At 37.3% G+C, this 27,739-nt stretch overlaps 3 protein-coding genes across 4 annotated transcripts in view; all 3 read right to left on the bottom strand.

Annotated features, from left to right (window-relative positions):
• The window catches only part of hecw1b (HECT, C2 and WW domain containing E3 ubiquitin protein ligase 1b), a 39,896-nt gene extending 36,872 nt beyond the window's left edge, over positions 1–3,024 (bottom strand). For both annotated transcript variants that reach the window (XM_079877669.1, XM_079877668.1), the window contains exon 1: positions 2,829–3,024. In XM_079877669.1, coding sequence (XP_079733795.1) covers positions 2,829–2,873 — 45 coding nt within the window. In that variant the 5' untranslated portion in view covers positions 2,874–3,024. The remainder of the gene's footprint in view (positions 1–2,828) is intronic.
• Positions 3,025–3,542: 518 nt separating this feature from the next.
• ccr12a (chemokine (C-C motif) receptor 12a) lies at positions 3,543–5,759 on the bottom strand (the record flags this gene model as incomplete). Its single annotated transcript, XM_079877684.1, has 2 exons — positions 3,543–5,544; positions 5,639–5,759. The coding sequence occupies 2 exons, from the start codon at positions 5,757–5,759 to the stop codon at positions 4,451–4,453; spliced, it is 1,215 nt and encodes a 404-aa protein (XP_079733810.1). The 3' UTR covers positions 3,543–4,450.
• Positions 5,760–5,906: 147 nt separating this feature from the next.
• The window catches only part of LOC307162425 (uncharacterized protein), a 33,300-nt gene continuing 11,467 nt past the window's right edge, over positions 5,907–27,739 (bottom strand). The window contains exons 17-29 of the mRNA XM_079877694.1: positions 20,241–20,285; positions 19,865–19,918; positions 19,016–19,069; positions 17,246–17,299; positions 15,652–15,723; positions 13,985–14,020; positions 13,505–13,549; positions 12,457–12,489; positions 11,968–12,114; positions 11,833–11,887; positions 8,510–8,701; positions 8,339–8,416; positions 5,907–7,477 (exon numbers count right to left, since the gene is read on the bottom strand). Coding sequence (XP_079733820.1) covers positions 7,287–7,477; positions 8,339–8,416; positions 8,510–8,701; positions 11,833–11,887; positions 11,968–12,114; positions 12,457–12,489; positions 13,505–13,549; positions 13,985–14,020; positions 15,652–15,723; positions 17,246–17,299; positions 19,016–19,069; positions 19,865–19,918; positions 20,241–20,285 — 1,056 coding nt within the window. The 3' untranslated portion in view covers positions 5,907–7,286. The remainder of the gene's footprint in view (positions 7,478–8,338; positions 8,417–8,509; positions 8,702–11,832; positions 11,888–11,967; positions 12,115–12,456; positions 12,490–13,504; positions 13,550–13,984; positions 14,021–15,651; positions 15,724–17,245; positions 17,300–19,015; positions 19,070–19,864; positions 19,919–20,240; positions 20,286–27,739) is intronic.

Consider the following 27,739-nt stretch of genomic DNA (forward strand, 5'->3'; position numbering starts at 1 on the left):
ATGCTGATTGAATCATTGTGACATGACAAAGCAAATTGAATCTTCCACTGAGCGAATGTGTGTTTACAAGACGAAAGGAAGCTTTAACAACGCACCTTGCAATCACACTGACACAGATAAATTAATTATAATCATTAAGGCCCCGAGGGCAGACTCCGTTCAGTCCCGCTGCGAGTGTCTGCGTGTCGCGCAGGATGAGATGCATTAGCTCGAGCAGAGTCAGGCTCGCCGTGCCAAAATGAAACCTAAGAATCTTAATGTACTTACATAACGGAGCGTGAAGGCCTACGGGAGCGGGATATTTCTCCCCAGAATACAGAGATCAAGCCACAATTCTGTTACCAAGAAGATCTGAAGTATGTAATCTCCTCTGTGACGTAGAATAGACTCTAGCATGGCAAAGAACATGGCAGTAAATCTGCAAACATCTTGGATTTTTAATGATATACTATCATGCTACTATTTTTGCATCTCATTTAATTTACAGTTTAGCATGAGCATTCTGGCATTGTATAGTACGAATATTGTTGGCTCTATGAAAAAACTTCTTGCGTCGCTTTGGATAAAAGCATGTAAATGTAAATGCAATTATGAAAATCTGCATGCATTAAATGCCTGGATGCATTTAATTAACATTTGCCAAAATGTGAAGTATACAACCGGATAACACTGTGTGTGATACTGTTTCCCACAATGCAATGTGCTCAATCTGAAGAATTTCCAATATAACAAATGAACCAGAACCAATATCAGCCAAAACTGTAATACAAATGCAAATAAATCATATTTATTTCTGAGATCATAACCGGATGCCACTAAAAATGCAATGTGACATCAATTTAGTATAGCCTACTAAAGGGATAGTTCACCCAAAAATGAAAGTTCTGTCATCATTTACTCACCCGCCTCAAGTAAGTTGTTCCAACCCTGTATGAGTTTCTTTCTTCTGCTAAACAAAAAAGAAGATATTTTGAAGAAAATGGATAATCAAACAGTTGATGGACCCCATTGACTTCCATAGTATGGAAAAAAATACTATGGAAGTCCATAGGGTCCATCAACTGTCTGGTTACCGACATTCTTCAAAATATCAAAAAATTGTTTTATGGGTAAAAAAAAAAAAAGGCAAAAGCAAAATATTATCCTTAGAAAAGCTCTACATTGTTACAGGGATCAAAATATATTTTCATTTCAATCTATAAGACATACTAATGGAAATAATACATGGTGACATTATATAATGGCTCTGGGATCCCCTCTGGGAACTCATCTACGGTAGACATCATGTATAAATAAAAACTTATGAAGTCAGTTCACTCAATAACATCCACGTCATCATGTGAAGGTCGTTTAACAGGAAGCACTTCTGCTTGTAAAGGAACAAGGCCTTTTTTCCTCTTCTAAGCTATTCTGTTCCTTGATGCTGATTTTACAGCGGATCAATACATAGACTGCTGGTCTCAGATAAATCAATACTAATCTACCTCATCTCTGCTCCTTGCCTAAGCTCTTAACGACCCCTGAGTAACGAACACATGTCCCCAACTAAACAAGGACAACCATGCTTAAATCCACCCCAGATATCAGCTTTTAACTCCATTATTATGTTATTTGTTTGTTTATTTAGTTATAAGGCATCATTATTCCGATGAGTTTCATTTGAATGTTATTTTAAGTAAGAAAATTACTTCTTTTTTTTTATGTGGATATTTTCAGCAGTTCTTGAAGTGCCTATAAACAGAATCATTTAAAATGATTATCAATCTATGGCTGTCTGATTTCATCTTAACCTTATTTGCATCCATTACATTGGGGTTTAGGTGTAAGACATTTTAGTATCAGGTGTAAGTTTAAGTTTAGATTGTAAGGTTTAAGATGTGAATTATTCAGTGACATTCAGGATGTTTGACTTTTTATTTTTGTAAAAAGTTGACCTAAAATATTTTTTTCATTTACAAATGGCCTAATAATGATTTGACCGTGTTTTTTTTTTTTTTTTTTTTTTTTAAATATCAATCCAGTTTTAAGGGATATTTTAATGACCCTACAAGTTCAATCAAACCATCAAAATATGAGGAAAATATATTTTTGAAAAAAATATTTTAAATATGAGGGAAGAACAAATCCCTAAACTTGGTAAAGGTATATATATATAAAATATCAGGCATAAAAGGCAAACAACAGCTACAGGTTATATTTTACTTTGCAAAAAAAAAAAAAAAAAAAATAATGCATAGAAAAGCAAAAGGCTCACTGGAAAAAAGCAAACGCTGACTACAGCATAATAAGTTATTAAAATGTCATTGTTTCTCTCTTGATTTTTGTCCATAATTTCGTTGTACAACAGCCAAAATTTATAAACACAATTTGGAATGCTTCACTGCGTTATCACAAATTAAATAATTGCCTCCAGTCCAAGCACAACCATACAATACATGCTTACAACATTTTTAACAACAATTTACTACAATAACTGAATAAAGAGTGGGTTTAGGTGAAGTGTTACTGTGTCGATTTGGGTTTAAGGTTCAGTGTCGAGTGTAGGTTTCAGGAATGATGATGCTCATCTCATCTGGGCCAAATACACACGCACGTGCACGCAAAAACACGCGCGCGCGCTCCACACAAAGACGCGCGAGGCCGCGACTGATGTTGAACATCAACTGAAAAAGGCCAGGCAAAATAAAACAAAACAGCGTTATATCGCAGAGCACTACAACGCTGAAGCCCAGTGACTGTTATCGTGCTGTCATCCACTGCCTCTCGCTACAGACATCTCAAAACACGCCTGACTAGGTAACATTAGTGTGTAATACACAAACACTCACCTGGGTCAGTATCACCTGCCGGTGAATCATCACCTTTTCGTTCATATGGCCATTATCCGTCCCATATTTACCCGCACAACATCCGCCCTTTCCTCACATTTGCCCTGTTTGCTAAGCTACCGCAGGAGATGCTACATCCTCTTTCCTGGGTACCAGGAGCCTGTAACCAATGGAAACGCTCCGTCAGATTGATTTCTGTTTTTGTTCTTCCAGTTATGACCGTGGTTACGTCTTCCACCCCACCCGCGCACGTACGCGCTTTCCGCACTGAGAGTCTGGACGCTGACTGGATGTCTGGACAGCGACTGGATGCTCATTGGTCGTTCCTATTGTGACGAAATGTGATTGGATGAATGTATGGTCGGGCTTGGGTGTGATTGGATGTAGTTGGTCTCATAAGCCCTACCCTCTATGACCATACCACACTTGCGGTCTTTGCTCTTGACCGCTTGACTACATGACTTATGGCCCATGTGTTCAAGTGGGTGTGAAGACTGCAAGTGTGTGTAGAACTTTTGATAACCAGATGACACACACTGATAACTGCAAGAGATTCACACTAGCGAGAGCTAAAATAAAAATACACATTGAATAAAAAACAATGCGTATCGTATAACAGACACTAATTTCTTTAAAGAAAACAACCACAATCAAACAGATTATTTATAACATTTATTGTCATGCATTAAAATGATATATATTACAGAACCAAAAGAACACATTGACTGAGTTCACGCTCAAAATGAAGATCAGAACAGGATATATTTAGATGTTGACAGGACAGGATGTTTACTCATTTCCGAGAACTTAAAAGAGTTTCAAATTGTTCGAAGAACAGGTCACCAAATAGATTGACAAATTCTTGTCACTAATATTTTTCTTCTTTGCACAGGTTACACCAGCAATATAAAGTCTAGCTATTTAGCCTACTACTAACAGTATACCTACTTATAACAAAATATTTTACACAATATTATATTCACAAAAGAATATAATGTAAGCAAGGAGAGAGATATGTTGCAAAAGAATGAAGAGATTAGGACTAGGGTTACACAATGCACAATATGTTGCAATGATATTTTTTCATCACAGAAGCTATTGATAAAAAAAAATATATATATATTTTTTTTTTTTTTTTGCTTAATTTTACTTAATTTTTAAGTTTTGTTTTTGATATCATTAAAGCGTTTTTTTTTTTTGTGAAGGAATATTTACATGTATGGACAGTAAAATATGAAAAGTTATTATTAACAATAATAAGTATTAAATGCCTTTTCACAATTAGGTAAAATTGATGGAGCCCATTAGACATACACTATTCATCATTAAATGAGAAATTATTGAAAACATTCTTTTATCATCAAAGGGATATTTATGAAGGAATATTCACAAATGTACATCATATAAACTGTAAATGTTTATCAATACTTTTGCTCAGTTTGGTAAAATTGATGGAGCTCATTAGACTTGCATTAAATGCAAATTATAGAACATATATTTTTATGGTCAAACAAAGCAAACGTTGCATCTTGGATTCTATGTTTTTCTTTCTCTCGGCGCTCGGCGCTTTTCTCTCTGTGTCCTCTTAACAACAAATTTCCGAAACAAAATGAGTGGTCACATTAGTGGTCTGTAATCAGTGTCGGGCTCCTGATTGATGTGGTTTTACTACTTGGCATTGAGTGCGAGATATTGATCTTCAAACATGGCATATGCTTAGACAGAAGTTTCAGAAAATAGCTTTGAAACTTCTTCCCCAAAAAGGTATAAAAAACAGGGCTGATGCAGCAGTACAGGTAGGCAAAGTTACGCGTTACGTACAGCGCGTAGTCGAGGGTTTCTGAGCAATCGTTCCGGTCTCTGGATGACGTCTTGATGGCTTTTAACAGAATGACCACATTGTAAGGAGTCCAGCAGATGAAGAAGGTGAAGACAATGACAAAGATGAGTCTGACTGCCCTGACCTTCTGCGTCATGCGTGTGGACATGATCCTGATGATTATATGGATGTAGCAGTACAGGACGATAGCCAGAGGCACTAGGAAGAAAAGGAAAAACTGCTGATAATAGCCAAACAGCTCCCACTTTGTGAGGATAGTCTCGTGGAAACCAGTCACTTCACACTGCTTACCATTTGGACCATCCATCTCATTAAATAGAACTATATCCTTTATACTAGCAAATATACTGAATGCCCAGACAGCGGCGGCCGATGCGAACGCGTACGTTTTTCTCCTGCTCTGGGCTGCAGAGATGGCGTGGACCACTGCAAGGTAGCGGTCGAAAGTCATGAGAGTGAGGAAGAGGATGGAGCTGTTGAAGCCCACCGAGTAACAACTTCCCACCAGCTTGCAAAGGACTTTCCCAAAGATCCATTCTGACTTGTGGTAGACCGCCCAAAAAGGAAGGCTGAAGGCGAAGATCAGGTCCGAGATGACGAGGTTGAGCAAGAATATGTTGGTGACCGTGCTGAGCTTCTCATATTTGTAGATGATGTACAGCACCAATCCGTTCCCCACCAAGCTCAGCAAGAAGTTAGTGTAGTAGAACGCTGGGAGATATGCTGCACCAAACTCGTAGACATTGCTTTTATCGCATAAACGAACCTCTCCGGTTACGACGCTGTATAGTATTGTGGGACTGGTGTCAGAGAAAAAATCGGGATCGTATTCATCATCAGCCATTGGTGTCTCTGTCTGGTGTCTGAGATCAGATTCTGTTGCAATAAAATCAAACAACAGCAAATTCAGAGTTAAAAAAAACAATTCTATTGAGGTTCATTCTGAGTATGTAATATTGGTTTCACTCACCTCTGCCTTTGGTAAAGAAGTGTGTGCAACACTCTGCAGCCGCGGCAGAACTGACGCAAACGCGTTGTGGCTTACCAAGAAAACTCAGCACACATCCTGAACGAGGAACTGTAAAGGGCATTTAAATCACCTCGTCAGCACTACGCAAAACCGGTTTCACCATCACTAATTTTGGTTAAAAGTCATGTTTTTTTTTTTTTAAAGAGAGAGAGAGAGAGAGAGAGAGTGGACAGAGTGGCAAGGACAATGATTAAGAATTAAACAATTTAATTCAACATTTTTAAATATTTATTGTAATTTAAATAGTTTGAAATGTCAGCTGCATGATAAATTCTTGATAAATTCAGTAAAAAACATGACAAAACTAAAACCTTATGTGCATAAAAAAAAAAAAAAAAACATGAACAGGGAACTTTAAATAATAAATAGATGTTAAAAGGTTAGTTCACCCAACTAGACACTATTGTAATTTAAAGAGTTTGAAATGTCAGCTGCACAAATGAATTTATAAATTCAGTAAAAACATGACAAAATTAAAACCTTACGTGCATAAAAAAAAAAATAAAAAACATGAACAGGGAACTTTAAATAATAAATAGATGTTAAAGGGTTAGTTCACCCAAAAATGAACATTCTGTCAGTAATTACTCACCCTCATGTTGTTTCAACCCCGTAACACTTTCGTTCATCTTCGGAACACAAATTAAGATATTTTTGATCAAATCTGAGAGCTGTCTCACTCCTTCATAAACTTGCCGGGCCAGAAAGTTAGTAAAGACATCGTTACAACAAAAGTCTTGCAGGGTTGGAACAACATGAGGGTGAGTAATTACTGACAGAATTTAAATTTTTGGGTGAACTACCCCTTTAATTGCTGATCTTTGCACAAATCTATCAGGTTAAACAGATAGACATGCCAAAACTACACTATTAAGAGTACTGCTAAATTCTACAAGACATGTTCAAAATATCAAACAATTAAAGTATAATTAAATAATTAAAAAATGTTGTTGCAGTAAAAATTTTCCTACTGTATAAAAACTAACAAACTAACAAATAGCCCTTGAGCTTGAAGTTTTAACATAAGCGTTCAATGTATAGCCCGTAGAAAATGCTTCACATCCTGTACAGAGGTAGCTTGGCTAGGGCAGTGCAGATGATACAGTATAGTCATTTTTCTTTATAGGAACAGTTTACCCAAAAACAAAAAACTTAAATTTTAAATTAAACTGGTCACAGGAAACGTGAGAATGATGTATGTATACAGTACACGCATATGCATGGTGTTTAAAAGCATTTTCCCTGAATGATGATTTAATTTTTACACTGTTCCTCGCACAAAGGCTTCAGAAGACATGGAATATAATGCACGAGTTGTACTGACCACTTTTATGGTGCTAGTTGTGTCATTTTGTGAAGCCCAATAGCCCCTGCCCCCATTGTATGGAAAAGAACGGCATCAAAAATGAGGATTCATTTTACCACATTCAAGATTCTCAGACAGGAAAACACGTCACATATTTAAAGTCAAGATCATGACATCGTTCTTCAGAGGTTATGAGTTCTTGAGGTCAATTCTGAGCACCAGAAATGTTCATTTGAGAGAGAAAAGACTGTACAGAATCAGTAAGATCCCACTGTCCTGATGCTAAAAGTTAGGTCCTTTTCTAAATGGATCGTCCCGAAAGCCATAGGCTTGATAACAAGAGGACAGGTCGCAAATCCCCATGGATCCTGGGGGCCCACGTTTGCCTGGGGTGCCCGGAGTGCCAGGTTTCCCCGGTGGACCCGAAGGCCCGGGATATCCCTCACCAGCATCCCCACGCGGGCCCTGCAAACCTGTGGAAGAGAAAGTTACTTAAGGTTGTGCTTACAAAGACAAAAAAAAAATACAAAAATAAAACAAGATGAATTATTATCATGCATGAGTATGATATAGACAGGGCTTAACATTAACCCTCGCCAAATACGGTGGATTTCAGCCGTGGCGTGTAAAACAGTCACTCCTACTAGACACTTCGGCGGCTTGAATCTTATATATATTCATTTTTCAATTGTAGTCTTTTAAAAAGGTATCTGATATAATAAACTAAGTGCAATGTAGTGTTGATACATATTGATACTGAAATATCTGAAACGCTTCCAATACACATTTTCCGCAGAATAGATGCACGTCTCTTTCTCTCTCTCTCTCTCATCATCTCTCCGACAGCGAGTGACACACAAACCCGCCTCCCCTCACTCACTCGTTTTATTTGCTCCAGATGAATATTACTGGGTTTGAACTTCGCATAAGTGTTGCGCATAATTGTAATAATTCCCACAGATTTTGTGCTCACACCCAAAGTGTGCGCACATAACGCCGTCTCTCAGTACAAAAATTAAGTTCTTTTTCACATCTTATTGCGCTTAAACAGTCAAACACACACAAAATAATGCCAAAATGCCGGTCTTGAGTATTCACAATATAATGGATCAGTGTGTCAGGTCTTAAAGTGACAGCAGCCTAATAAACCTGCTGCCAAATTATAAGATAATATTAAAATATCTAATATGGCAGTTTTTCCCCATGGAATCAATGTCAAAACTGTGACCAGTGAAAATGCTGAGTGGCTAGTAACTTTGGAAAACCACAACCACAGTGGCTGGTGAGCAAAACAAGTTAATGTCAAGCCCTGGATAAAGACATTTGTTTTTTACCTGCTGGGCCAGGAGGACCTGGCAAGCCGATTTCACCTTGTCCTTTAGCACCTTTCATTCCCATTGGGCCAATATCACCTGTAAGAATAACATTTGAGCAGCATTTTCTCTTTAGAACTATCACTTTATAATGAGAAAATAAAGGTAAAAACAGCTTGATATAATTCTCACCTTTCACCCCTTCAGGCCCCCTCCTCCCTGGAGGTCCTGGGTAGCCTGGAGACCCTGCCCTGCCGGGATACCCTGGGGGTCCAGATGGGCCTGTTGGGCCTGGGGGACCTGGATCACCTTGTCGTCCCTGTTTGGTTTCACAGTGCTGGCAACTTGTTTGGCCCATCACCTGCAGGAGCTGTGGCAGCTGGCCTTTTGAAGGAACAAATAAAGCAGTGCTTCTCAACCTGTTTGACTGGTATATGATACTAAACTAGGACTGGCAATTTATTCAAATAACAAAAAGTTACTGTGAGTGCCCCAGCAGGACACTTGGCATGATTTTTTATCACGTATTTTAGTAATCGATACAAATTAGTTATCATTAAAGGATTTAAACACTCAAAATTCATTGATTTTCAATGAATTTCATTCAATTTCATCAAATTGGACCATGGAAACCTTAAATTATATATATATAGATTTTTTTTTTTTTTTTGTATAAAATAAAAATGTTTAGTTCAGCACATTTGCTTTGCAGTAAATTGAACCTATATACTGTAACTTATTTATGCTTTTATTTTACGCTTTGCTCTCACTTCTGCAATAATCTACTGAGTGTCTTCTTTAAATATGGTTATGATCAGGCAAGAACTTTAGGACCCGAGAAAATATTAGAAAAGCTTTCCAGTCCTGGAGAGACTGAAGTGGGAAGGCCTGAAAACGGAGGCAGAAGTTATGTTGTTTCTGACTAACATTGGTTTTACTATGTTTCACAGAACCAAGAAATGCTGTTGTTGTAATGTTAGCTATAGTAACAGGACAGTTGTCTGGAGACTAACAACCAACTCTTGCTTGTACTGTATATACCCAGACAGCAACATAGTTGGAGTCAGTGTATAAACAGAATAATTCAAGCCATTTGTTAGATATAAAATACACACATTTTTCATATGAAGTTTAAATAACTTTCATAGGTAAGAAATGTGTTTAATATGTTAGGTACATTTTTCTACATGCAAGGTCCAAAGAAGAGACGTCAAGTTTTAAATGTTGAGAGCAGAGAGGGAACACACTCATACACAGATTTATCATGCATAACTTCATTATAAAATGTATATTTATTTGCAACAATGCAATAATAAGAAATCCCTGTTGTAAGAACAGCTAATGAGGTGATGGACGTTACAATATTATATCAAAACATTTTGATATAATATTGAGTACTTAATGCTTAAATTGAGTTTTCTATAATGACAGACTATCATACACACCTGCAAACGCAGTTGTTAGATATAATGCTGTTAAGTGTTATTTTATGGCTCTCTGGAATTGCTGTGTGTTACCATCAAACATTTTGTATAACAGTGCTAAACTGAACATTTTAACACTGTCCCTGGCAACCTTTTCCAACATATCTGTGCTAGTTTCACATCTTTCATTCTCACTTAATAAATGATTCATGTATTTATTCATTTGCCAAATAGTGTGCAATGAGAAAGATAATGTACAAATGCTTCACACTGGCATCGCAATCATTATTTTGCAATCTGACTGTCCGTTATCCCTTACCACAGTATATGTGCATGCGACAAGCGTAATCACTGTGGACTCCACTGATTTAGAAGGAGTGTGGTGAAGAAGGAGGGGTGAAGTCTGTGACAGTATCACCAAAATTAAAAATAACGATGTTTTTGCTCAAACCATAGATTTCTCAACTGTATATAAGGTTTTCTTCTTTTTAATAGAGAACTGAAAGTTGCATCAATGCTCCTACCACTTTAGATGTTTCTAGCTATCTGACCATGAGGCAAGCATACACTCTTCTATACACACACTATGTATATTCATCATTGAGTTATCATAGAGTTAAATGCTATTCTTCAGGAGTTTCTTTAGGTGCATCCCAATTCGCATACTTGTGCACTATTCTTTTGTTTTGTAGATTGTTCAAACTGAAGATTCCAAAAAGAAAAAGTGCGCTTTAAATACCCGGGTGATGCACTTAATTAAATGAGGAACGTTGGAGACTTCATGCACTCAACTGTCACAGCTTTAATTTTGTAGCGGAGTGGGATTGGGCTATCAGACTCCGAAGTTCAATGACAAAACAAAACTTATAAAATTGATACATGGTTGAGTACATAATGCATAGCATACAAGTGCATCATTTGGGACACAACTTTTGTCTTTTCTATAAAAAAGTCAAATGCACATTAAAGGGTTAGTTCACCCAAAAATGAAAATTCTGTCAGTAATTACTCACCCTCATGTTGTTCCAACCATGTAAGTCTTTCGTTCATCTTCGGAACACAAATTAAGATATTTTTGATGAAATCTGACAGAATTCTGACTCTTCCATAGGCTTCCAGAGTGACCGAAACTCGCCGACCCAGAATAGTTATTAAAAACATCGTTAAAATAGTCCAAGTGACTCCAGTGGCTCAATCTTAAGTATATCAAGCGACGAGAATACTTTTTGTGCGCAAAAACAAACAAAAATACCGACTTTATTCCACTATTCAATTCCTTCTCCCCTGGGCCTCGTAGTGTTTTTGCGTAGCGCGTCTGTGTTGCACGTCACCACGTAGGCTCACAATTGGCCGAAGCAGGTCATGTGTGTGATGCGTGATGACGTGCAACACAGACGCGCAGCGCAAAAACACTACGAGGCCCAGGGGAGAAGGAATTGAATAGTGGAATAAAGTCGGTATTTTTGTTTGTTTTTGCGCACAAAAAGTATTCTCGTCGCTTGATATACTTAAGATTGAGCCACTGGAGTCACTTGGACTATATTAACGATGTTTTTAATAACTATTCTGGGTCGGCGAGTTTCGGTCACTCTGGAAGCCTATGGAAGAGTAAGAATTCTGTCAGATTTCATCAAAAATATCTTAATTTGTGTTCCGAAGATGAACGAAAGACTTACATGGTTGGAACAACATGAGGGTGAGTAATTACTGACAGAATTTTCATTTTTGGGTGAACTAACCCTTTAAGACATATCTCAAAACTAGATTTTGAGATTGATGTGCCACAACAAAAGTCACTGACACGATTCTAAGGTGTTGCTATGGTGGGTTTCTTTTCACACTTTTTGTTTGCTAGTGTGATAGTTTCTAGCTAAGTGTAAGACATATGAGTTATATGACTAAATTGAATACTTACGGTTAAGGGTTTGTTCAAATTCTCACCAAAAGTATGAGCAATAGCAAAAGTAATGATTGCATGAGCATATTTTCATTCATTTTTTTCATTTGTCTCAACCTCACAAAATGAATTTGCCATTGAAACGAGACAAAAGACTCATATAATTCTTAACAGTTCAAAACATGAAAACTTACTTTGCAGCACAGAAGCACAAATCTTCATTAGCTGATCTTCTGAAGGTGGCTTGCCCTGTAAGACAGTGTGTCATATTTAAACAAGACCATCAAAATCATGCATATTTTATAAATTCTCATAAGCATCACACTCACTGGTTTCCCAGGGTAACCTGGAACTCCTGGTTGTCCTGGTAACCCATCTAGACCTGGAAAGCCTTGAGATCCATGTGGACCTGATGGACCCACATCTCCCTTTTTCCCATCAGCCCCTCTGCTCCCAGGATCCCCTGCTACACCTGGCTGAGAGGGAGTGGGGAGAACAATTCAAAACAGTGTCATCACTATTATAGAATTAATTCAGAAGTATCATAAAAAAAATACTTTTTTATTGTGCAGATAGTGAAATCTATATATTGAATTAATGTGTTAAAAAAAATTGTGTGCATTTGTTTATTTGAGTAATGTGAGTAGAAGTGTTTTAAATTGTGATGGAGTTGCAAACAAGATTTTTTGGTTCAAAACATCGAAAGTTGTATTAGTCGCTTGCTAGGAAACCGAGAGACTTTCAGATTCTGACTCTCAGGAAATAGTTGTGAGACATTGACAACAGTAGTTATGTTTTATGAGTAGTTAGTCACGTACCTCTCCTTTGTTCCCTTTCAGGCCCGGTTCACCCTGTTGAGAATGACAGACATCACGCACACATTAGGTGCTGTTCAGTTGATTTGCATTTATATATCCTGACATTTTATATTAAGAAATTTAATATAAAATGTAATGTTTTTTAAAAAAATACATCATCTTATGCTCACCAAGGCTATATTTATTTGATCAAAACTACAGTAAAACCATAATATTATGAAATAAATTATTGGCAATTATTTTCAGCATCATTACTCCTGTCTTCAGTGTCACACGATCTTTCAGAAATAATGTGAATATGCTGATTTGATGCTCAAGAAACATTTCTTAATATTATCAATGCTGAAAACTTTTGTGGAAACTGTGATATACATTTTTTTAAGGATTATTTAATGAATAGAAAGTTCATAAGAACAACCTTTATTTAAAATAGAAATGTCACATTATAAATGTCTTTACTGTCACTTGATTAAATAAATATGTCCTTGCTGAATACAAGTATTAATTTCTTTAAAAAAAAAAAAAAAAAATGAAAGAAAGAAAAAGTTGAATTATAAACTTTTGAACAGTACCGTGTTTTTTTTTCCATAGGTAACACTTTACAACAAGGTCTCATTTGTTAACATTAGTTAATGTATAAACTAACATGAACAATGAGCAATACATTTGTTACAGTGTTTAATAATCTTTGTTAATGTTAGTTAATTAATGAAACTTTATTGTAAAGTGCTACCGAAATTTTCTTATGCAAAGCTCATCGTTGTTGCCAGAGCATTGCTTTATGGTTACTATTTGTTTTTAGTGCATTGTTATGTGGTTGCATGGGTTCTGGATGGTCGCTAAGTGCTTTCTTTATAGTCTCTACGATACTTGGATTCTTCCTTCAAAACAAGTGTGTGGGATGTTTCAGTTCCATTACATAAGCAATGTGGGGTAAGCTGTGTGTCAAAGTTTATTACGTAGGTTTTTACGGGTTTGTTCAAATTCATAACCAGAAGTGCACTTGTATTAGCAACACCACTAATAAAGCATAAAGACTATTACATACATGTTTTCCAGCGACTCCAGGTTCTCCCTGGTTTCCTTTCTCGCCCTGGAATGAGAAATTTGTTATAATCAAAATGTTAATATTGCTCTAACAAAAATGTACAGTATCATGGCAAAAAAGGCCAGCAAACAGTATAGTTGGTCTTAATTACTGCAACCAGAAAGACTTACTAGGTCAACCAGTTTGCTTTGTTTTGCTAGTAAACAGCATGATTTAGTTAGACCAGCACCAGGTCAGCATTAACCAATAAAACAGCCGAGAATATGTAATTTGTTAAAACTTTTTGACTCCAAATGCTGAATAAAAATGTGTGTGCATGTGCGTGAGAGTCTTCTGTAGGTTGTTATTCCTGTTAGAAAAAAAGTAACACTTTTTTTTTTTACACTTCCTCTTTTCTCTCTCTCTCAACATGTTTCTTTTCAACAGTCGGTGAGAAATCAAATGTCACAGATGTCATTCATCACTGAGCAGTCACAGTACCTGACTTCCCCTCGGTCCAGACGATCCCGAGTCACCCTGCAAAAGTAATCAAGCATATAAGATACCTTTAACAGTGCTAAATGTGCTAACAGTGAAGTACTAAACTTAGTCCAGTCAATCATCATTATGAAGGTAAATAAGCAGCAGTCACAGCGCCATCCCAGTGGCAATTTTCCAAACTCCTTCAACCTCATCCTCTATTTCTCTCATTGTCCCTCTACATAGTACCGTTATACGGGGGTTGAGCTCGGAGCTTGACAGCAAGCCACGTTTGTTTACCATATACTGTTAAGATTGGATGGGCAGGTGAAAAAAATACATTCAAGTGCAAAAGTTTACAGTCCATCCAGAGGTTGCATTAACCAAGAATAGTCATTTCTTGAATTAAATTTAAAATTCAACTCTTTATCATTTTGTGTGAAAGCCAGCATGAAACGTAAGTTGTGATAGTCTTTTCTTCCCTATCGTGATGTATATATTCTGAGTGAAACGGCTTCTTGAGCAAGAAGAAATGTAGGGTGGGTCTTGATTTTGTCAAGGAAAAAATTGATTGGATGGTTGTGGTTTGCTATTGATCTCGTGATTGGAAAGGGTGTCCCAAATGGTGCTCACTGCAGAGCCGAATGACGTCCAGCTCGTCCTCTCTGGATGTAATGGGTGGAGTTACGTTTAGTGATAGGGTTATGGGTTGTGTCAGGGTGTAGTTGGACCGTCTAGCTCCACCCATTACGTCCAGCGAGGGGAAACTGGAAGTCAAGCTCCACCCATTGGCTCTGCGGTGAGCAGCCTCTCAGGTGTCCCGCCCTCACGCCAGTAAACACGTCATGTCGCTGAGGGAGGGCACATAAAAAATTTGAATTTATTTACAATAAATACTGCAATATTCCATAAAAAAACAAGAATTGTCTATTTTGATTCTTTTAGAATCATTCCCACTGCAAAAGATCCCTATAAGGATTCAAAGTGAATAAAGGAGGAGAAAGTTTTAAAGCGCCACTACGAAGATAGAGTGAGAATTTGGAAGAAAAATTGAACATTTCTAGAAATTACTCATGTGATATTGTTCATTAAATAAAGTTTTTTTTTTCACAATGTAAGGGTGGGAAGAGGGGAAAAGTCAACAATCTGAGTCATTAAAGTCAATGATCATGAAATCATTCTGTCTAATTTGTAAATGCATTTTTTTGTGTGAATGATTCATCCATGTATGTTTATTATTTAATTTTTTTAATGATTTGACCTTGAATTTTTTTTTATACAAATGTTATGAATCTTCTGGTGAAAATGAGAGACTTCTCTCTGTTGACTTCTCCAGTCATTTAGTAAACTCCATCCCAGCAAGCCTGCGTTTATGCTACATACAGTGCATTGATAATCTGTTACACTTGGATGTACGTTAAAATACAAAAGAAAAGATCTTTTGCTACTTTGTTTCATTACGACTTTAAAAATTCCAAGCATTACAATATTTTATTATTGAACAAAACAACATGAAAACCAGTCGGTGACAGATAATGTAACTTATTGTAATGCAACCTATGAGTCCATCATAGCAAGGACATCTTTATTAAAGCATCTGACAACAGTCATACTACTCCCTGTCTAAAGCAAGGCAGATGCTAATTCAGGTTAGGTTTGTCACTGTTGAAGAGTCAAGATGAACGTACCTTATGACCTTTGAACCCTGGTAGACCTCTAAAGCCAGGGGGACCTTGAATGCCATACTCTCCGTCTGAACCCTGTGGATACACAAATGCACACATACACCTTTATAAGATTAATCATTCATTTCATTCATTTATTGTTTATTCACAGAACAACAAGTTCCTGTAAAAAAGGACAACCCAGAAGCCATACCGGCTTATAAATAGGGCCCTTCAAGACACATAATCAGCACTAATAACAACAAATAATAATCCACCCACCCAATACCCATCCACACCAACAACAGCACCATTCACCACAAAATATCCTCCCACCCGTCAGCATACATCACACATCTCATCCATCCCTCAAACAAAACCAATAATAGGGGTATTCAAACATCACAAAAAAGAAAATCAGATAAGTCAATAAAATATGAAACCTTCAGCCTTATGGTGTCTAACAAGCATAATGTTGTAACAATTTGTGTTTAAAATGCTTTTTAAATATATCAAGAGAAGGTAGTTCCTTTATAGAATTGTCAATCTCATTCCAGATCCCAGGACCCTTACATGCTATACTAAAACTAGTACACTTCATCTTACGCTTTTTCCCTCGTAATAGAGTTCTCCTTCTAGTGTTATGGTCATGCATACACGAGGTTACTGGAATGAGATGGCAAAGTGTTGGATGCAATTTATGAACTACATTATACATAATACAAGCATTTTGAAAACTATTGCACTCAGCGAGCTTCAAAAGCTTATACCTATAAAAAAGCGGACCAGAGGGAGCATCATAATTTGCGCAGCATTGCTATACTTACTAACAGGTATCATTTCATTAGTTTATCTTTTTGAGTAAAGGAAGAAACAGGACACTGAACACCACTGGCTGTAGGGTATTTGCAGAGTCTTTAAAATCATATTTAAGACCTTTTAAGGCCTGCTCAAATAAAATTAATACAATATGTCCATTCAGAACAAACCCTTTAAAATAATAAAGAAATGTTTTATTTAATATACACATATGTATAGAAATTGGTTGATGTACTAATTTATCAATGCACACAAATCCACACCAATAATGGATTTTGCTGATATGATAATAATATGTTTAAAGAATGCAATAAACAGATTATTGTGCAGATAGTGAAATCTATATATTGAATTAATGTGTTAAAATTATTTGCTTTCGTTCCTGTGACAAGGCAGCCCATCAGCTTTTTGAAGTTTAGTAATCGCATTAGGCCAGATTGCAATATTTCACATATTGTACGGCTTCAGAAGACCTGGAATAATGCACAATATGGACTGCTTTTCATTTTTGGGTGTCACTATCACTTTAAAACTTAGCTCTTTTGCTTAATGTGCAATGAATGCATTGAATTAAAAACTGCAGCCATTTCTTACTCTGTAAAATGCATACACTTTCTCAAGCTTGAGTTGAGATTTCTTTCTGAACAAATGTTATGACTTGATGGAGGCTTAATATAGCATCTGCTACCAAGTTATTTCCTGAAGCTATCTGAGAAAGAGGCATGTATGTCACAAAAGGAGATATTATCATATTTTCAGACCTTTATGTGTGGAAATCCCCCTCCCCTAGCTCACTCACTTTTGCACCAGGTGCACCAGGGAGCCCATCCTGTCCGCGAGAGCCAGAATTCCCCTGTCAACAAACAAGAGTTTCAATAAAATGTTATATAACAAGTATACTTATAATCAAGACATAGGTAAAGTGTGTGTCCTCATAAACCAAACGGCTTAAAAAAACATACTAAATGGTGTTTTTTGAAATTCAAAAAAGGCCAAAGGTTTTCTGTGATTGGTAGGTTTAGGGGTAGGGTTAGTGTAGGGGGATAGATTATACAGTTTGTACATTAGAAAAACCATTACGCCTATGGAGAGTCCCCGTAAACCACATATCCAAGTGAGTGTGTGTGAGTGTGTGTGTGCGTTTGATTTATATTACATTGTGGGAACCAAATGTCCCCGCAAGGATAGTAAAACCTGAGATCACCTCCATTGTGGGGACCAGCCAGCGGTCCCCATGAGGGGAATGGGTAAATAAACATACTAAATTGTATTTTTTTTTAAATGTAAAAATGCAGAAAGTTTTCTGTGATGGGTAGGTTTAGGGGTAGGGTTAGTGTAAGGGGACAGAATATACAGTTTGTACTATATAAAAACCATTAAGTCTATGGAGAATCCCCACAAAGATAGTGAACCAGACATGTGTGTGCGTGAGTGCACATTGTGTGTATGTGTGTGTGCGTGCGTGAGTGTGGGCGTGCATGTGAGAGAGAGATTGTGTGTAAGTGTGAGACAGTGTGAGTGCAAAAGTGAGTTTTGTTTCTACCCCTGCCATTGCCGCACAAGGTTGCAATTCTTAAATGTGATCTAACAAAGGTAAAGGGAAAATATTAACCATATATGCTGTTATATTGCTTGTAATTTAGCCTGGTTAAAACCAGACCATTCTCAGTAGTAACTGAGTTATGGTCTGGCAAAGCTCCTTTAATAACTCATTTCCAAAGGGGCGTCACCAACGGACGTCGCTCAAATGCCTCTGGGCGCAATTGGATAGACCTAAAACTCCTAAAACCAATCAGAGCGATCGGCATCGTGTAAAGCCATATGCGGTGTCCCAAAGTTACACTACGCCATAAAAGTATGTACTCTTTTTGTGAAGAAAATGTATTTACTTTTGAATGTGTAGCAAAAAAGTAGGCAAGCTTTGGGACATACTACTTCGTCATCTTTATCGGACGGATCTGTCGCGTGCATCCTGTCACGTAAACTGCCCTGTCAATCATCGTGTCACAGTTAAAATCCTCTATTAAATCTAATTTAATTTCCTACCGTTTCGGAGAGAAATGTAGTAGCACGTTCATCTGCCAGTGGGTCTTTCATGGAGACTGTCCTCATGTGTTTGCAATTTGAATATAATAATGCATTTAAAAGTTGGTGCGCTTCACCAACGGAGTGGACGTCGCTCAAATGCCTCTGGGCGCAATTGGATAGGCTAGACCTAAAACCAATCAGAGTGATCGTCATCTTGTAAAGCCCGCCTCAACATTTCTGATTGGTGCCGTGATTTCGAGGCCATGGAAATGGGCTTGAATGAGCTCTTTGCCAGACTACTTGCAGAGCAAATCTAAATTTGCCGGAAGTTGTCTGGGTTTTCCCAGGCTACTTGTAATTGGGATGAAGTAAACATCTGTTGAGTATTTTAACATAAATTGTTTGATTATGTTGAATTAAAAACCCAAAAATGCAGCGGGTCCACCAGACCCACGAACACTGGCTGAATAACAAAAATATGAACACCACACAAAAGGGTGTTAAATAAATAATAATTAAAAAAAATTGTATGATGAATTACCTTAGGACCAGGGGGACCTTCTCTGCCAGGTGGGCCAGCTGGGCCTGGGGGTCCCTGAAATTAAAGATATTTTTGAAGACAACTTTGCAATAAGACAAGCATCAAATATCAGTAATTCAATGCTAAAACATCTAGGCCTGGTTTCACAGACAGGTCTTAGAGATTAAGCCAGGATTAGGCCGTAGTTCAATTACGACATTAAACATGCCTTAGAAAAAAAACATTACCGGTGCATCTTGAGACAAAACAATGGCACTGACATATTTTAAGATATATCAGTGTGAGTTGCTTTCAGTTAAAACAGCACGAATACATTTCTCCAAAAGTTCAAACACCGTGGTACAGATCAAACCATTCTGTCTGGAAACATTAACCAATGACGTGGGTTTGGGGCACATTTCACCTTTAAAAAATGTATAATTTACATCTGTTGTTGGAAACTAGATTTACACATTTTATGAAAAGTGGGACAAAACGTGGAACCACAGATCTAGGGTGTTCTGCGTGGTTGGCATGGTTTTGCTTTGTGGTTAGTATAGTGTTGTGAGTGGGTTGCTAGGTGGTTACAAAAGCGCTCCACAAAAACTCTAATATATTCTGGCTCCAAGATATGGTTTGAGTCCCTTCTTTAAAGTAAAAGTATGAAAAGAAAAAAAATTCTTAAGTCTGTTTTCTTACAAAGGTAATAGCTGCATGATTTTGTTTAGGAACATTGATGTTGGACATTTTGCTTAAAATTAGAGGCCTTGATGAGGAAACTAAACAGCTACTGCTTGCAAAATTGCAATTTAGCATCAAGCCAACAAATTGCATTAAACAAAACATAAATCTGTTGAAATTATGAGATACCTGCTGTCCTGTTGGTCCAGTAAAGCCCGCTGGTCCTGACATGCCTCGCTCACCCTGTCAAAATAAAAGCACAAAAGCTGTGACAAAATCAACACTCTCAAAATAACATTAACTATCATTCAAAAGTTTGGCTGGGTTAGATTTTTTAATGTTTTTAAGTCTCTTATGCTCACCAAGGCAGCATTTATTCAACCAAAAATCCAGTAAAAACTGTAAAATTGTGAAATACTGGAGTACAATTTACTGCATCCTCGCTGAATACAATTTTTTATTTCTTTAAAAAAAACAGATTTTTTTAATTTATTATTATTAATAGCTTTTAAGTAAATTTAATAGTAACTTTTAGACTTTTTTTATGATTAATCTGGGTTCTTACTTGAGGTCCAGTAGGGCCAATCTCTCCAGGAAACCCCCGTATCCCCTAAAAACAAAAAAGCAATCACGTGTCATGAGTAGTGTGTGGTTTTAGCAGTACAGTTTTGCATCCCATGAGCCCTTTTCTATCTGTGCAAATTTGTTAATGACTGAAATACACAATTATGGATCTACTCTGAAACTGAAGTATTTTCTTCCGTATTGTGACAGATATCAGAGTGAAACGGCTTCTCTTTTTTTTTTTTTTAACGGCTTCTCGAACAAGACTGAGCTTGATTTTGTCCGTGGGGAATTGACTGGATCGTTGGAACATTGTGGTTTTCCATTGGTCGATCTCCTGTGAGTGACAGGTTGCCCCGCCCACACGCCAGGAAACATGTTATCAGAGAACAGATGTCGCTGCAAGAGGGAGGATGCACGTCATTTTGACTCATTTATGATTATTACATTTTTGATTATTTTGATTCCCCCCACCTACATTTTCCTTTTTTTTTTTCTCAATACCTCAGGAAAATGAAGGTAGGGGGAGTAAAAATAATCAAAAATGTAATAATTTTAGATTTTTTAAGCTTCTAAGCTTGATTTTGTCTGTGGGGAATTGATTGGATCATTAGAACATTGTGGTTTTCCATTGGTCGATCTCATGTGAATGACAGGTTGCCCCGCCCACACGCCCCGCCCAGGAAACATGTTATCAGAGAACAGATGTCGCTGCAAGAGGGAGGATGCAAGTCTTTTTGACTCATTTATGATTATTTTGATTCCCCCCCACCTACATTTTCCTTTTTTTTTTCTCAATACCTCAGGAAAATAAAGGTGGGGGGAGTGAATGAATGAACAGCGCTCTCTTCAACCCTCAATACCCACGACTGAGGTTCACCTGAGCAAGGCACCTAACCCCGAATCACTCCCCGGGCACCGTAGTGAATCTTGCAGTTTGTGTGTGTGTGTGTGTGTTCTACTCCTAATGTGTGTGCACTAATTTGGATGGGTTAAATGCAGAGGACAAATTCTGAGTACGGGTTACCATACATGGCCTTCACATCACTTCACTTTAAAGATTATGAATTAAAAGAAATAATGATGTGCACGGTTAAATCATTTGTAATAAAGACTGCAATATTCCATAAAAAAATGATTTGTCAATTTGGATATCATGGTGACTTTAACATGCTGGCAGCAGTTTTTACTACCACTATTGCATGCTTACTTGCCCAGTGCTGCCTTTCTGTCTCATTGCCAAGCCACATTGTAACCCATCCAATGGACTGGCAAGCACATATTCTTCCATTAGAACGGTTTACATAAGAGTTTTATGATGAAAGATAAAAGAGAAGCATACATCACCACACCTATAACCAGCCACAGCTGATTCATCCCGTTTCCTGCACCAAAAGATTTCAGGAATCTCAGAATGTTGTAAATGTTTCTTTCAAATGAGCCAAGTTTCATTGGCCATAAACAGGAAGCAAGCCAAACAACTTGTGAAATGAATGAGCGTAAAACTGTTCAATCAAACAGCAAAGTTTCCACCCAGTGCGTGTGGCAGCAGACATGAAAGACAGTGCAGAGACAGACGGACAGAAAGACAAGGAGACAGATGTCGTGGCCGTGCTGAAGAACTGTTGACCTCTAGGAGTGGGCTAGAGCATTTATTAACATTAATGAATTGGTTACTACTAGAAACACCTCTGTCTCCCCCTGCTGTGTCCACGATTCAGCCAAATCAAACGGTTCCGCAGGAAAGAAAAAGAAGTTAGAACATTCAGAGGTTCGCCACAACCTCAGGAAGAGGGAGGGGTGTATTAACTGTTATATTAATCACATGACACAGTCTACCTAAAAGTTTCCATACAGCTACTCTTAGCATCTGGGCTTGGAAACGGCCAGAATTGTGTGCTTGCCAAAACATTTCCCCAAAAGGGAGTACTTACTATATGAATATATATCAAACTAAGCCAAGGATATCTAAATATTTACACTGAGGCCTAAACCACATCACTTCAAGTCATTAGCTGAAATTAGACTTCAGTTTAGCCTTGGATTGAAACCATCTAACACACTAACCATGCTGAAATATACAGCTGCAAGTGTCAAGCTGTAGCTGTTAAATACATAAATGAATAAATAAAAGTAAGTCTCCATCTCAACAGTAATGACACACCAGTGCTCAACAATACACATGATTTGATGTGCCATTCATGCCCAAACTGTGCAGGACGAGTTGCCAAAGTTTAATACTTCAGGTCGGGTCTGTTCAAACCTCTAACCAGAAGTAGGAGCAAACACAATAGTGATGCATGTTAGAAAGCAGCTTTTAATGAAACAAATAATTAAGTCATTCTCTAGAAGTAACACCCTTGCAACCACAGTCCCGAAACTTTGCATGACATGCAGTTCGCACTCTTCCTGCCATTGTATATGCTACACTGAGAACAAAGAACGTTTAACAAAGACATTTTAATGTCATTTAATCTGTGTAAAATACTGTATATCACTGCTTGTTCTTTTTTTTTTTCTTTTTTACCCACCTCCACCTCCCCTCTTCGGAGGACAACTTTATTTATTTATTTATTTATTTTTGTAAGGCAATATATTTTTTAAGTACATACACAATATGTTACATTCAAATTACATTTATATTCAGTGTATTTAACTGTTGTCCTACCATAACCTTTCACCATGTTTTAGTAAGACCATGGGAGATTAAAGCACCACATACAGAGTGAAACACATAACACCTAAAACACAACAAGGTGACAGACAGACAACAGAAGGAAATGAGACGGGACAATATCCGGGCCCGAAAAAAACAGTACATTTGAGTCAACACTGGGGCGTATTATTAGTGATTGGGTAGATTGATTAGTGATTTACATTAGGTGGTCACAATTACGTTGTTAAAAGGGGTTGGAAAACATGTTATGCATAAGTCTAGTTAGTGTATGCCTATTTTTTATCTGTAAAGTGGTAGCTGCAGAAAAAAAAAAAAAGCTATGTAAATAATGTAAAAGAGATAGGAACTGCTTGATCTTAATATATATATGTACATGCACACAGACACACGCACACGCACACACACGCACACACACACACACGCACACGCACACGCACAAGCACACACACAAACCTTCTTGTACATCTATCTTTATGAGGACATTCATTGACACAATGCATTCTCTAGCCGCTTCCCCTAACCTTAACCATCACAACTAAGTGCCTAACCCGAACCCTGACCCTAAACCGACCCTTAACCTAATTATAACCTTATCCCTAAAACCAAGTCTTGACCCTAAAACAGGCCTTTAAAGGGGTCTCAGAAACCGGCCAAAATGTCCTCACTTTACTCTCTTTGTCCTCACTCCAATGGTCGAAAACTCAAACTGGTCCTCACAAAGATAGCTGTACAAGTACACACACACACACACACACACACACACACACACACACACACACACACACACACACACACACACACACACACACACACACACACACACACACATATGTATCATATATATATATACAGTACATATATATATATATTTATATACACACACAGTATATACACTATGTTCTTGCTATGTTCTGTTCTTGCTATTTGTATGTGTGTATGAGTGAGCTCAAACAGGTCAGCAGGGCTGGGCTTTTACATTTAAAAACAGCTGGTTAAAAAAACCAGAATAATATTAGGATTAGGAATAATAATTAACCCTTATGTAAAACAAAATGGTTTCTGTTTGCTTTGTGGCTATAGGACCCCATAAAGACCTCAAGAATGATTAAGGCCTCATCAGTTGTGCCACAAAAGCGTTTTTCTTCCTCACACTCAGAGAATTGCAGTCCACATATGCGTGACTGGTGATGAAGCAGGATGATTTTAAAGAACATTTTAAGCATAAACAGTGCTGTTGACTATATATCATATGTTACTCTACATCTCCGTGATGTATTCTGGGGATTAGTAAACTCTGTGGTTTCATCATTTCCAAATCTAGAGTTAGCAGCACACCACAAATCTGTGAGGCCTCCTGCAAACCATGTGACACGGCCCTTTCCACCAGAAACATCATGCATGAAACTGCACCCTTTCACTACTACACAGTCAAACTCATAACATAAATACATGATTAAAAGTGTACACATCATAACACAACATTATTATTGTGTTAATGTGTCATTTAGAAAGTTTTAATCTGACGGGCTAGAGAAGTTTCACAGCAAGCTGAAACCTAGAGATTTCCTAGAGAGAATGTTTGTATTATGTCACAGAAAAGCTGATGATATACTCCTAAACATTAACTAGAATTGTACTGGTTCATGACAGTGTGACTGCAGATGTTTGGTGCCTTATCAATCAAACTGATCTAACTACACTCACCGGCCACTTCATTAGGAAGGCCTACACCTTGCTAGTACCGGATTAGACCCCCTTTTCCCTTCGTGGCAGAGATTCAACAAGGTGCTGGAAACATTCCTCAGAGATTCTGGTCCAGAGACATGAGAGCATCACACAGTTACTGCAGATTCATCGGTTGCTCATCCATAATGCGATTCTCCCGTTCCACCACATCCCAAATTAGCTCTTTTGGATTGAGATCTGGAGACTGTGTTTCAGAGGATTTAGGCTTTGTGACATGGCGTGTTATTCTGCTGGAAGTAGCCATCAGAAGATGGTACACTGTGGACATGGTCAGCCACAATACTTTGGTAGGCTGTGGTGTTTAATCGATGCTCAATTGGTACTAATGGGCCCAAAGTGTGCCAAGAAAATATCCCTCACACCATTACACCACCAGCAGCCTGAACCGCTGATACAAGACAGGATGGATCCATGTTTTCATGTTGTTTACGCCAAACTCTGAACCGACCATCTGAACATCACAGCAAAAATCGAGATTCATCAGACCATGGCAAGGTTTTTCCAATCTTCTATCGTCCAATTTTGCTGAGCCTGTGTGAATTGTTGGCTCAGTTTCTGTTCTCAGCTGACAGGAGCGTCACCGGTGTGTCTTCTGCGCTAGCTCTTCTGCTTCAAGGTTCAACGTGTTGTGTGTTCAGAGATGCTCTTCTGCACCTCAGTTGTAACAAGTGCTTATTTGAGTTTTACTGTTGCCAAACCAGTCAGGCCATTCTCTGACCTCTGGCATCAACAAGGCAATCGCCCAAAGAAGTCACTTCAGAGTCACAACCCATTCAGACCCTGCGTCCATTACAATGGACATCACATGTCAACCCCCCTTTTTTTTACTTCTGGAGCATTTCACCTAGTTTAAAGCCTGCAGTCCATTAGATTGGACGCTTGTCATCCAATCAAATGGTAGTAAAGCTTTGCATGTAGTAATTATAGAAAAAAACACTACTTTGAAGAGAAGCATGTCAGCACTTCACTCCAAACACAGAAGCAAGCAACATTTTCTGTGGTTTTATTTACATTTTTTTATATGTTTGTCAGTATTTCATAGTTTGTATGTAAAATAGAAAGATTGAACTTATTAATTAAAGTTAAAAATCGATTGTAGAATTTCACATTTTAAATCAGGATTTTTTCAAATGTGTCTGTCCATTAGAATGGACAGTGGGTTCAAAAGCCTGTTACTGAAATCACATTCCAGTAATTGAAGTCCAGTAATGCTGATTGAAATTTCTTATATAAAAATCTATATCACAGTACCGATACATTTTTTTTTTTACTTTTTCATATGCAGAATATATAGTTCTTGAAGTGCTTGAACATATAGCTGATGGAAGTATCTCAGATGTTGACTTTATGTGGAGTGATGATGAGGAAGATGGAGATGTAAGAAAAATATCCGTATTTAAAACTTTATAAAGTAAAATGACTAGCTTCCGGCCAAACGAAACATAGGATTTGACATAAATCGAAAGCGTAACTTGAAAATGAATTATTTTTTCTTACACGAACGCATCGCTTCGCTTCAATAGGCCTTTATTAACCCCCAAGAGCCATGGAGCACTTTTATCATGGATGGATGCACTTTTATGGACTTTCAAAACAGAAACAACCATTCACTGCCATTATAAAGCTTGGAAGCCAGGACATTTTTTAATATAACTACAATTGTATTCGTCTGAAAGAAGAACGATGTCATATACACCTAGAATGACTTGAGGGTGAGTAAATCATGGGCCAATTTAAATTTTTGCGTGAACTATCCCTTTATGGGTATAGTACACCCAAAAATTATATTTGTCATCACTTACTCATCCTCATGTTGTTCCAAATCTGTATGAGTTTCTTTATTCGGCTGAACACAAAAGAAGATATTTTGAAGAATGTCAGTAACTAGACAGTTGACAGTATAGCCATTGATTTCCATATTTTTTCCTACTATAGCCTATATTTCCTAATAACTACATATTATATTATTGTGATATAATATTATCATTATTAGTAATTATTTTGAAAATTATAATAACATTTATCAGTAATTTCTCAATATAGATATTACAACACCGTATAATTAATTACAGCAAAAGCAGATCAAATTACGAAATACAGTACAAATACAGTAAAGTACTATTTGGTAGTTTACAGTACTGATCTTGTGTACTGTAAAGTGAATTACAGTACAGTTACTGGAAATCGAAATACATGCATCATGCATGGCAACCGTGCTGCCAGTAATGTACTGTAGAAATACAAGAAAATCGCTAACAGAGAAATTGTTTCAAGGATGCACACAGGAAATTACTCTAACGTGAATTCGTTGATTGATTCCTAGGTTTATTTTGTTATGAATAAACAAATGTGCGATCTATAAAGCAAAAACCTTACAATTAAAGTTGAAATGTTGTAATGTTCAAGTTTTTGATCTAAAAAAGAAAGATTCGCAAAGAAAATGACTCTAACATGACCATATTGATTGATTCTAAGATATTTAGTTTATTACAAACAATGTGCAATCTGTAAAACAAAAACCTCAAAATTAAAGTTGAAATGGTATACTGTTGAAAAGTTTTTGACCTTGAGAAAAAGCTTTAAGTATATACTAACAATTTTTATGTTTATTATTTAATTTTATGTTGGTACATTTTTGTGAAGTACACCTGTTTTGACGTAACGTCCATTGAAATGGACAAAAAAAATTACAATTAAAGCAAAACATTTTTTTTTATTTTTTTATTTGGTCTCATTTATAGAAGCCTCATGAGCTGGGAAAATGTACTTTTATATTTTTCAGAAACATAAAACATAATTCAGGTCTGAACGGGTTAAATCACCTTTCTTCCCCATTCTGATGCTCACTTTGAACTCCAGCAGATCATCTTGATCGTGGCTGCGTTCGAAATCGCCCCTACCCTTATTCATTATTCCCTACATTACTCCACTAATATAGTCCACTTGAAGGGTGAATGAAAACGAGTGAATGAATTCGGAGACTGAGTGCATCGGTTTGCATAGTTTGTGCTTGCTGTTTGATAGGCAGGAATTCATTTGGCATCACTGTCACAGTGCATTATGGGTATTCTCTAGCC

This window comes from Squalius cephalus (assembly GCF_949319135.1).
Source record: "Squalius cephalus genome assembly, chromosome: 7".
In the NCBI taxonomy this organism is placed as follows: Eukaryota; Metazoa; Chordata; class Actinopteri; order Cypriniformes; family Leuciscidae; genus Squalius; species Squalius cephalus.